This window comes from Vigna radiata, chromosome 8, assembly GCF_000741045.1.
Source record: "Vigna radiata var. radiata cultivar VC1973A chromosome 8, Vradiata_ver6, whole genome shotgun sequence".
In the NCBI taxonomy this organism is placed as follows: domain Eukaryota; kingdom Viridiplantae; phylum Streptophyta; class Magnoliopsida; order Fabales; family Fabaceae; genus Vigna; species Vigna radiata.
The window spans coordinates 23,062,941-23,075,711 of NC_028358.1; the positions used below are offsets into that span (position 1 = coordinate 23,062,941).

The 12,771-nt window shown below is 37.3% G+C and overlaps 1 protein-coding gene across 13 annotated transcripts in view; it reads left to right on the top strand.

The window, feature by feature from the left end:
* The window catches only part of LOC106771915 (serine/threonine-protein kinase 19), a 29,908-nt gene extending 18,023 nt beyond the window's left edge, over positions 1-11,885 (top strand). For 9 of the 13 annotated variants that reach the window (XM_022785555.1, XM_022785560.1, XM_022785557.1 and 6 more), the window contains 2 exons: positions 7,288-7,365; positions 11,382-11,885. In XM_022785555.1, the coding sequence (XP_022641276.1) occupies positions 7,288-7,365; positions 11,382-11,573 (270 nt within the window). In that variant the 3' untranslated portion in view covers positions 11,574-11,885. The remainder of the gene's footprint in view (positions 1-7,287; positions 7,366-11,381) is intronic. The other 4 variants (XM_022785554.1, XM_022785558.1, XM_022785561.1 and 1 more) reach the window with 1 other exon arrangement.
* The last annotated feature ends 886 nt before the right edge of the window (positions 11,886-12,771 follow it).

Genomic DNA, 12,771 nt, shown 5'->3' on the forward strand with positions numbered 1-12,771 from the left:
TGGTCCATAGTCCCTTAAATAGGGCACTATGTGTAATAGAATTACAGCACAGTAATAATATTTTTACTTCTCAGTTAACTCTCCAAACTTTTATAGTCTCCCAGTGAAGCGAATCTTTCAGTGTTCTATTGTCACTCAAGTACTAGATGTATCTACTTAATAGTGTATGTCGATGACATTGTTCTCATAGGAAATGACTATCTTGGCATTTCTCATATGAAACAACACCTTTGTCACCATTTTCAAACCAAAGATCTTGGCAAACTCCGGTACTTTTTGGGTATTGAAGTAGCACAATCCAATACTAGTATTGTCATATCTCAGAGGAAGTATGCGTTAGACATCTTGGAGGAAACAGGGTTAATGAATTGTAAATCTATTGAGACACCTATGGATCCTAACATCAAACTCCTACAAAATTAGGGGGAGCCTTTCTTAGATCCTGAACGGTACAAAAGATTAGTTGGTAAAGTAAACTATCTTACTGTTACGCATCTTGACATTTCCTTCGCAGTTAGTGTGGTGAGTAAATTTCTAAACTCCCCATGTGAAGACCATTGGGATGCAGTTGTTCGCATACTGAAGTATATTAAAGGATCACCTGGAAAATGTTTGCTATATGATCCTAAATACAATACAAAAATCGTTTGCTATTTAGATGCTGATTGGGCTGGTTCCCCTTCTGATAGGAGGTCTACTTCTACATATTGTGTCTCTATTGTGGCAACGTGATATCTTGGAAAAGTAAGAAGCAAAGTGTTGTGGCTAGATCCGGTGCAGAAGCAGAATATAGAGCTATGGCATCTACTACTTGCGAGCTTGTGTGACTTAAATAATTACCTAGTGAATTGAAATTTGGAGATGTCACTCACATGACACTTATATGTAATAATCAAGGTACTCTTCATATTAGTTCTAACCTTGTCTTCCATGAGAGAACCAAACACATTGAAGTTGATTGTCATTTTATTAGAGAAAATCATATCCGTAGACAAGGTTGTTAAACTCGAGAGTTTACGTAAACTCGTGAGAACTTCATAAACTCGGATCGTAAACTCGAATCGTAAACTCGTAAGAGTGTACTTTATATAAAAATATTTTAAAATATTTATAAATGATATAAAGATTTAAGATTTACAATATTATAAATAATATTTTTATTTTTTATAATATTTTATAATTATTAGTTTATCATATTATATATATTTAAATACTTTTCTTTAATATTATTATTTTTTATCATAATTTTATTTGAATATATACATAAAAGAACAAGTTGACCCAAAAGTTCAGCATGGGAGGTCAATAATTGACAGAAGAGCACTCAACTTTATTTTTATTATTAAATATTCACTGGCGAAAAAGACAGAAAAGCAAACAGTAAAGTGAATTTCATTTCTTTAATAAAACCATAACCATTTAATTTCTTTAATAAAAGCACAAACAGCGCCATTTAGGGTTTTTTTGGTAACGTCAAAGAAAACTTCAATCCACACGCAGAGTAGCGGTGGCGGCGAATACACGGCAAGCACGAGTAAACAAAGCTTGAAGACGAGATCGAAGGTAGATCGATGGCGACGACCACCAGATCGACGGCGAGATCGACGACGACGGCACAAACGACACGAACGAAGGCAAGATCGAACGACAACAAGGAAGGCGTGACGGAGGGTGAGATCGTCGACGCGACAGAGGACGAACCTGATGAACGATGGCATGACAGAGGCAAGATCGAACGATGAGATCGAACAAGGAGATGAACAGTGAGAACGAATGCAGTGAGTGAATTAGTTTAACGAAAGCTCGAAAAACCTAAAAAATTTTCTTCTCAAACTCGCAAAATCGAAACTTAACTCGCGATTTCAGGCGAGTTTAACGAGCCCAACACCGATTCTACCGATCCCACCTCAAAAACGAGTTTGCTCACGAGTTAACTCGAAAGCACCGAGTGAACTCGTAAACTCGACCGAGTTAATGAGTTAACTCGCGAGTTCGATAACCATGTCCGTAGATATCAAGACTAAGTTTGTTAACTCAAGCAACCAGTTGGCAGACATATTCACCAAGTCCTTATGAGGACCTATAATTGACTATCTTTGTAACTAGCTTGGATTATATGTTCCAACTTGAGGGAGAGTGTTAGATGTTAAGTTGTGTGTTTATGTTAATTGGGCTCAGCCCATTCTGTATTTAGGGTTTAACCCTTATCTTACACTATAAATAAACTACCCTATTGTATGCTAAACACATAAGGGAGATTTCTCCTAATCTTTTCCACTATATTTCATAGGAGGGGATGCAACAAAATCTGATATACAAAAACGACACTTATCAACCACCACCGAAGTTTCTAGATTTGAAATTGTAGGCAATAGCCAGTGGGATCTTTTATGATGACAAGACATTGATGAAGATGAGCCATTAGATCAAGCTTCATTGTACCAACCTTGAAGACAAGGTTATTTTGCAGCGAGGTGTAATGTTAGGATATAATGTGAGTATGATAGGAGACAAATTAAGAAATAGTGTTAGTTAGGTTGTTAGAGTAAGTGAGGTTGGTTTCCTTTATATAGTTAAAGGGTCCTGGAATGGGGGACTTTTGGCATTTTTTGTAGATTGAGCTTTGGCTCTATGAAGGGGAAACCCTTGGAGGAGAAAGTGTTCTCCTATTTTTGTGTTCTTTTCAGTCTATATGGTTTTTCCAATAAAAAAGATTACTCTTCCTTATCTACCCAATTTTGGTTTCCTAACATCCTAGGTTTCCTTTTAATTTAATCTTCATAAGCATGCTTACTCGCACCTAAAATTACTCTATTCTTTTTTTCTAATAACTTTGTTAATGTTTAAGATCGGCATACCAAACAGACAATTGGAGCAGGACACGAGTCTCGAGAATTATACTATCTGTCATAATTGGTTGCTTGTATCTCCACTGTGTCTCAAGCTTTTGAGCATCAATCCTCAGGTCCCAAAATGCCTTTAATGCTTCCAAGTTTTTCCCATAGCTTGTCTTTTCAATGCAAGTCATGTTTGTTAGGAAAACACACTCGTCATAGGTACTTGAGTTAATAAAAGTGTTTCATCACTTTTTGCCTTGGTTCATTTCGATATTTGGGATTGTAGTAATGTTCGTTCAACTTTGGGTTTTTATTACTTCGATACTTTCATTGGCGATTTCTCTTAATGTACTTGGTTATTCTTAATGAAAAATTGTTTTGATGTATTTTCTATATTCTAAGGTTTCTCAATTGAAATTCAAGATCAATTTGGCACCTTTATTAAAATTTTACGAATTGACAATGCTTGTGAATATGTCTTCCCATTTACAATCTTTTCCGAGTTCACAAGGAATCCTTTATCAAACATCTTGCTGTCACACACCACGACATAATGGTGTTGCTGAGAGAAAATATCATCACTTGGTTGAAGTTGTCGTACCCTTCTTCGTCATATGTTCCTCTTCAATTATGGGAGATGCCATTTTGGTAGTATGTTATTTGATCAACTACATGCCTTCCTTCGTCCTTAATAATCAGGTTCCTCACTTTCTCTTATATCCAACACAAGATCTTTACTACATTCCTCTTTGTGTCTTTGGTTGCACATGCTTTGTCCATGACCTTACTCCAGGTAAAGATAATCTTTGTGCAAAATCTCTCAAGTGTATTTTCCTTGGTTGCTCACGTCTTCAAAAGCAATATCATTGTTTTTGTCCTCAACTTCAAAACTATATAGTTTCTATTGATGTCACCATTTTCAAGACTACTCCCTTCTACAGTTCCATGTATTAGACGTCAATTTTGCAATATAATTGCGTCTCCTCAACGTCCATTGCTTCAATACCACACGATTTAAAACTCAAATTGTGACTCACCAAGTTTCCTTTTATGTACGTAAGAATTCTTCTTTATGCATTGATGTTAACGTCATTCACTAAATCACTTAAACCCGATCCCTCGGCGAAATAAGTCTGTCCTTAATCACTAGTTCATGCATTTCCTAGCATTCCTAGTAATTAAGTGTGAAGATCAAGAGCTTTAAGACGACCAAGACTCACACCCTCATCCCTGAGAAATATTACTCTTGGGAGTAATTCAACAAGAACCTGAATTGTAAGGAACCTCCCCACACTCATGTAATTCATAAATCATGCTAATGAATGAGTTAAATACAGCAAGCGTTGAAACAAATGAATTACTCTAACAATTAATGAAAAAACATATTATTAAGAATCAATTCAAATACATGAGAGTTCACAAGATTACATCATCCCCCAACAACAAATAGAGATTCTTTCACAACCCAAAGCTTTTTGTTGAATTTCACAGGTAAGCCTGGTCTAAGTTCTTCATGCTTCTCCAAGGAGTCTTGATGAGCACCTTTTCCTTTGCTGTCTTTTTCTTCTTCCTTTACCTGTGACAGAAAACACTTTTTACCTTTCTTACTTGGCTTTGCAGCTTTTGTACTAATCCCTGGTGCATCTTTACATGCAGCTTTGAGACTAATCTTCTTCACTCGAACCTGTTGCTCAGCATTGAAGACATTGAAAATCACATCCCCTTCTTGGTCTTTAAGTGCTATTGTTCCATCATCAACATTGATGATCACCTTGGCCGTCTTCATGAATGGCCTTCCAAGAATAATAGGGATCTCCAAATCTTCCCCATCTCCATCACCACAAAGTCCACCAAGAATCTAAGATTGTCAGTTTGAACCATCACATCTTCCACCACACCATAGGGCCTTTTGGTAGATCCATCTGCCATAAAAAGAGTCATCCTTACCGGCTTGACTTCAAGACCACCAATATTTTCAAGAACAGTTAAGGGCATCAAATTGATACCGAACCTTAAATCAATTAGGGCTTTCCCTATTTTGTGGCTCCCATTAGTGCAAGGAATAATGAAACTTCCTGGATCTTTAACTTTAGGAGGAAGTGCCTTCTGCAAGATCACACTGCACTCACCCTATACTTCAATAGTTTCCTCCTTTAGATATTTCCTTCTTTTGAGGAGTTTCTTCAAAAACTTAACATATTCAAGAATTTGCTGCAATACTTCAGTCACAGGAATTTTAATCCTAGTTTCTTGAAGATTTCATCAAAGCAACCTGATTGCATCTTTCTGGTGCTTTTCTCCTTTCTGGTGCTTTTCCAGGCCTTTCTGAGCTCCGTCTCCTTGACACTCCACCTTTGCTTTCCATATTATCTCATTCCTGCCAAAATAAGGGAATTTAGTCATTATTTCATCAAACTCAACCTCAACTCTCTTATTCACACAACTTAACAGAAAATCATGATTTCAAGCAAGTTCTAAGCATAAAAGGGTGCATTTAGTATCAAAATTACATCACAGATAACGGTATTTTCAACCGTTATCACAAACCCATATTCTTTTTGTTTTGTTTCTTGCGTTGAGGGCGTGAGAGTGTTTTAGAGGTTTCTTTTGCCATAAACCTAACAATTGGTCTGACCTGCGGATCATCAAGGAAGCGCTACAGGATCCCAATTGGGCAAGTTAGACGCCATGGAGGGAAGAACGAATGTAGTCGAAGGGAAACTGGAGAACATGGAGTTTGCCATGGATGGATGGAAGGCGATACGCAAAGATCTACAAGAACTGACAAGGATTGTGGGAGGGCTAGCCCGACAACTAGATGGAAATTCGGATGGGAGCCAGGGGTCTGTCAACAGGAATAGGAGGAATCAGTGAGAGGAAGGGGGAAGCGAGAGAGAGGGTGAATGCCGTGAAGTGCAATCCAGCCGGAGGAAGAGAGCAGATTTACCCATTTTTGAAGGGCTTGATCTGCTGAATTGGATAATTCGGGCCGAGAATTTCTTTGAGATCCAGGGGGTGATTGAGGAAGAAAAGGTGCGCTTGGCATGCATTAGCATGGAGGGAAGTGCTGGGTATCAGGTACGGTTTTGGAAGGCTAAAGCCAATAACCTTTCTTGGGATGGTTTGAAAGAAGCTTTGATGATAAGGTTTGGGGTTAAAACAGTGGTGTCAAAGAGCAATCCAGCTGAGACTATTCATAGAGCAAGAGAGGAACTTCTTCAGGACATCAAGAAAGCAAAGCAACCCATAAAGGAGAAAATTCAAACAAAAACCAACCTTCAAAGAACCTGAATTTGGAAGACAAGACAAAACAGGGGTTCAAGTCCGAGCAACAAAAGTCCAAGAATTTTTCTTGGGAAGATCTTGTAGCAACTCTGCCAAGGGTTTTTAACGCCTCATGGTATGCGAGCAAGGAATTCAACAGTTTCTCTATGAGTGTTCGTGTGATTGCTGGAAGAAGGGAGAAGGGGTATCAAATGTATGATGGGCATATGGGAAAGTTCATTTGGATAATCAAGAATTTGTCTAGGTGGAAGGACTTGCTAAAGAAGAGGAAAGTCATGGATACAGATTCAAGAAATACTTCCAATGATTGGAATTGTTTTAGCGGAATGGTAGAAGACAGGGGAAGGATAAGAAGCTCCACACCTTTAAGGAAATAATGAAGACACGAAAATGGTCCCATAAATTCTGTCTCTCAGTTCAACCACCACTCAAGCCTTTAGACATGAAGATGCAAGTAGTAGCTAGCGGGTTCCCTTCCTATGATAAGACCATATCACAATGCCATGGACTCAAACTTCATTGTTCCAACCTTGAGGACAAGGTTGTTTTGCAACGGTGTGTGATGATAGGATATAAGACAAGGGGACGCGAGTGGGGGTGAAGGACTGAACGGTTAAGGGAGTGGGGTTTATGTTGTAAATGGGTGAGCCGGTCAGAGTTGCTATAAATAGAACTCCTGTAACTCTGTATAGGGCATTGAGTGAATTCTTTGTAAAGTAGGTCTTTAGCCTATAGAGGGAGGTTAAGCTCTCATAGAACAATATACTTGTATAGTGATTCTTTGAGCAATACAGACCCGTATTCTTTCTGTGCTATTTCTTGCGTTGAGTGTGTGAGAGTGTTTTAGAGGTTTCTTTTCCCAGAAACCTAACACCTTGTGATAGCCATTGGGATGCTGTGTCAAGTATTCTTCAATACATAAAAAATGGTCCAGGATAAGGATTATTGTACGAAGACAAAGGTAGTGTGGTCTGCATTAGACACACAATAGATTCAACAAATATACTTTTCTATAATATTTATATGCATAACCAAATACTTACCATTTTCATCTTGTGTGCTTACACAATAAGATAACCTCTGTGAAACTTCTTCCAAATGTTACTTAATATACAATTTTTTGGTTGAATATTTATGCATAATAATTCTGATGCACACTTTTCAGACTAGGCAACTTATTGATCCAAACATGTATTGGTTTTCAATTCCAAACATTGGCTCTCATCTCAAGGGTATTGTTCAGGTATATGCATTTAATCATTTCCATGTGCAATCACTAGCTGCTTGAAACTTTTGCATGATGTATGTTCATGTTTGACTTAGTGCATAATATGGGTATTTCAACTGGGGTATTACTACTATTTGAGGTTAATCTGCTACCTGGAATTTGAGGGCTGGGTTCTGGGGTGAAGGCTTGCATTTGGCTTGGCAAGTTATAACGTATACCAAATAGCAAGTTAAACGGATTTGTGTAACTTTTCATCAACTGTTAAGTGCAGTGGATGTATAATGTGATTTTTTGCGCATATCATGTGCTTGGTTTACGATCACTCTTAACTGGAAGACATATTTGTATTAGACACGTCGTAACATTGCTAGCTAAACCTCACCATGTCTCGAGAGGACCTATCTGGCCTCCCCCTAAATTGACTGCCCTTCCCACTAAACTCAAATTTTTATACGACATACGTTTGAAAAGTTATCAAGTAAATGATCCATTAGGTTGAACTCGAGCTGTTAAGCACTGTTTTAGGCTTGGCCAGGTGCATCTTTGGAGTTTATTGCATCATATGTTTATTCTAGAGCAGTTGAGGGATAATTTTGTGTGGATTGAGTAATTTCTTTGTCTTGGGGTGTGATTTGGGTAGTCCTCTGGAACTGCAAATATTTCATCTTTAAGAAAACAACTGATGTCGAGTTGAGGGATAATTTTGTGTGGGTTGGGTCTTTTCTTTGGGTTCTAGTCCTTTGGAACTGCAAATATTTCATCTTTAATAAAACGAGAGATGTCTAAAACGTTGATAGTTCATATTGCTGGTATATGATAGAATAATCATCCTATCTAGTTGTGATCAAAGGTTTGGTATACCATGGTGTTCTTTTTTGTTGTCTATTATATCTTAATCAGTGTAATATATTGATAGATTTGGTATTGTATACAAAAGAAGAAGGAAAACAGACAATTAAAACAGTTAGAGGTTATAACTGTAACAAACATATATAAGTCTGTTGGGGCCTTTGGAGTGTTTTCGATTCTGTTTTGGAAAATTGTTGGGAAGGGCTGAGAGAAATGCCTCTCAGAATACCACATTGGTATCTCCTGTAAACATACAACTGTGTTCTTGGCTAATTTTCCGTCACATTGATAGGAAAGTAGTATGTGTTCAATAAAGAAGTATATCCAGTGTATAGTTGCATAAATTAGTTCTATCAAACTGCTGGTATCTAGAGCTGGAATCTTGGTACTGTGGAGGGGTGAAACCAGGGTATGGTGAATACAAGAACGGAAACAAGATTGGATGGGTTGGAAAAGATGATCCAAGAAATGGTGGGCGATAGTGCTGAGAATGAACATCATGATTGCTTCCAACGTTTGGAGGACTTGCTGTGTAGCTTAACGATAGTGGTGGAAAAGCTGTTCTGTGGAGAAAAGAACGGGGGTGAATCTTCCACAGGGAATAATCATACAAAAGAAATGAAATAAGGATGATATTGATCAGTCGCTTTGGAGAAAGCTGGATATTCCAGTTTTTGCAGGTGATGAAGCCTATGGGTGGACAAATAAACTGGAACTCTATTTCAGATTGAAGGAAGTTTCTGAAGACAAAAAAATGCAAGTTGTGATGGTGGCTTTGGAGGGGAAAGCACTGAACTGGTTTCAATGGTGGGAGGCATGCAATCAGAATCCCTCTTGGGCGGCGTTTAAGGTGGCAGTGGTACGAAGGTTCCAACCAACCATGTTGAAGAATCCTTTTGAAATCTTGATTGGATTAACCCAAAGTGGCACAGTAGAGGAGTATATTGAACAATTTGAGCAATATGTGGGATTTTTGGAGGGGATTGAGCAAGAATACTTGGTGTCAATCTTTTTGAATGGATTGAAGGAGGAAATTAAGGCAGAAGTCAAATTATATGAACCTAGTACATTGGCTGAACTGATGCTTAAAGCCCATATGGTGGAAGAAAAGATTCGTGTTAATTCTAGAGGAGGGTCTGCTACTGTTACAAGCCTTATGCAGTCACCAAAGTTTTTTCCAGAGAGATAGGGGGTTCGGCTAGTTTCAATGAAGGCAAAGGAAAAAATGTGGAGACAGCCAGTTCTTCAGGGAGTACTTCAAGAGGTCAGCGGGGCTTCTTTTAGAAAATTATCTGATACAAAATTGCAGTATAAGATCAAGAAAGCCCTTTGTTTTAGGTGTGATGAAAAATATGGCCCTAACCATATTTGCAGAAACAAATAGCTGCACATGTTTACCGAGGAAGAGATCACTAATTTTGGAGATTTTCAAGACAATGTAGAGGGCAGTGAAAGAGAATGGGGATGGTAGTGAACAAGTCTTGCAATTGTCTTTGTGCACAATGGCTGGGTTGACAACAAAGAAATCTTAGAAGCTTTTGTGTAGTATTGAGTCTGAAAATGTGGTGGTCTTATTGGATTGCGCGGCATCTCAACTTTATTTCATCCAACCTTATTTCTCGGTGTGGACTGAAACGTGAAGACACACCTTCTTTTGTAGAAGAGGTTGGTGATGGACATAAGGTTCGTTGCCAAGAGAAATGTCATGGAATTCTCTTGGATCTGCAGGGTTTACAGATTTAGCAGCAAATTTTGTCTTTGATTTGAGTGGAGCTGACATTGTGTTAGGGCTTGATTGGCTGGCAAGTTTCGGGGAGGTCAAGGAGGATTTTGGCCAGTTGAGGTTAACTATTGGGAAAGGTGATAGAGAACATATTATAACAGGAGATCCAACCTTATCCAAATCACTAACTTCATTCAAATAGGTGTTGCAGGAATGGAGGAATGAAGGTTCTTGTTACCTGCTCAAATGGGGAGAAGAAAAGAGGTCCACAACATTCCAGATATTCCTGCTGAATTGCTCAAATGTTTGGATTTGAATGATGCAGTTTTCCAAGACCCAGTGGGATACCTCCTAGCTGCAGCCATGATCATGCCGTTCACTTACAACAAGGAGCCTCAATCCCTAATCTCGGACCTTACAAATATTCTCATCAGCAGAAAAAAGAGATTGAAACAGTTAGAGGTTATAACTGGAACAGACATATATAAGTCTGTTGGGTGCTTAGGAGTGTTTTGTCGATTTTGTTTTTGAAAATTGTTGGGAAGGGCTGAGAGAAAGGTCTCTCAGAATTACCACATTGGTATCTCCTGTAAACATACAATTGTGTTCTTGGCTAATTTTCCGTCACAGGAAAATAGTCTGTGTTCAATAAAGAAGTATATCCAGTGTATAGTTGAATATATCAGTTCTATCTTATATTTCTTATTATGAGGGCGGAGCTAGGTTAGAAAACAACAAGATACAATAGTTGACCTCCCTCGTGCTCTCTCACCTCCCTAGATCCATTACAAACATTATCATCATCATCGCTTGTCATTATTTTGTGTCAACTCACCACTGTTTGTTTCTGTTGGCAACATCACTTGCCACCATCACTCCCACCAGGGTTGTTGTCATCATGGCCTCTACAATTATCACTATCTTAATCATAGCAACCATCATTAACGTGGCTTTACCATTAATACCATCTTCATAATATGCAACCTTTATTAATGCCACCACTTATGTTTTTATTATAGTCATTACTACCATCATTTTTACAACAATCATCAGCTTTACTGCTACTATTATTGTCACTACCACAATCATTTCATTATTATCATTGTCATTATTGTTACTATTATCACTCTCCTTATCCTCGCTGCTGCCACCATTATTTATTATCATCTTGTTATTATTATTCTTATCATTGCCATTCTTGTTTTCAAAATTATCACCGCCGTCACTAATATAACTTATTATTATTATTATTTGGCTTTAATGATGATGCGCATCAAGCATCAGATAAAATTAACATTTATCTAGCTTTTGTCATATAATGCTCTTATGCTACTTTTGTATCCAATCTTTTCCTAACCACCAAACGATTCTTGAGAGTTTAATAATATTTACATATATTTTGATCATTAGTAAACAGTTTTAGAGATAAGAATGGAATTGTTTTTACTTTGTTGTTCAGGGAAGAAAGGAAATTATTTCTCTTCTCAGCCGTCGTAGATATAAGGAGATGATGTTGTCCTCTTTGGAAAAGAAGCGTCTTCGAACGTCTCCACTTGATGTGAGATTTCATCTTCGTGATTTGATTGGTTCAGGTCATCTCAGAACTGACCAGGCTCCAACTGGTTTAATCATTAGAGTCTCAAAAGATTAGAGATCCAGGAAGTCCTACATGCATGAATTTGTTTGCTTTCAGCATCACGTCTATTCTCAAAGACAATTCTCCTTTAAGAAAATCACGTTTGAGAAGTCTTAGAATTTGTGATTTAACTTCCAAACCAAGTTATACAAAAAACCTCAAAATCATTTATCTACTCGCTTTGTTGTTCATTTCGAGAAGTGGTGCTTTGAACATGTAGTGGCTTATATCACTTCAAATGCTTTTTATTGTGAGACAACTATATAGGTGACATGACCAGCTCTTTTATCCTATTAAATAAAGAAAACTAGCTTAGTCACCTGACAATTACTTCTATAAACTACCAACTCGGACCAATTGATGTTGGTGTAAGTCTCCTTTCTATTTGTCTTAATATTTCCATTTAGGATGTGGTTCTTCCCTTTGCTGTTTACTTCATGATGAACAGAAGAACACATGTTCATGTACATTTTAGGGAACTCCTTGTTGGTACCAAGTGACTAGGTTTGATCTTTTCATAGTTTCTTTCTATTTTGTATTTTTTTCCTTTGTTAAATAGTATGATTCACTCTTTTCAAAGAAGAAAACCACCACAGTTGTATCATTGTGAAAAGGAACATGTTTCACGGACGATGTGGATTAAGAAACAAATAATCTCCTTGGATGAAAAAAGGATTGTGCTCCCAGTTTTATCCAAAAAAATTTCCAAACTACTTCAACAGTTCCGAAGATTGATATTCCATTATATAATTTTTTTTATTGTCCCTTACAATACCGAAATGAGTAAATTACCAAACTCAAAAATGTCGAATGGTTTAACCGCAATACTTCAATCAAGTACTTATTTAAATACATCAACAAGGGTTATGACATAAAAATAATTCCTAAAATGAAGACAAATGTGTTTAGATGCATAAAACCTATATACATTTTGTAAAACTTCTTTGAAAACTACATTGTGTGTAGAATTTAGAGGTTTTTTTCTGTCATGGATTAAGATTTTTAATCCAGACTTACTCTAGACTTTTGTAAAACTTCTTTGAAAACGAAATTGTATGTAGAATTTAGAGGTTTTTTTCTGCCATGGATTAAGATTTTTAATCCAGACTTACTCTATACTTTTGTAAAACTTCTTTGAAAACTACATTTTATGTAGAATTTAGAGGTTTTTTCTGTCATGGATTAAGATTTTTAATTCAGACTTACTCTAGAC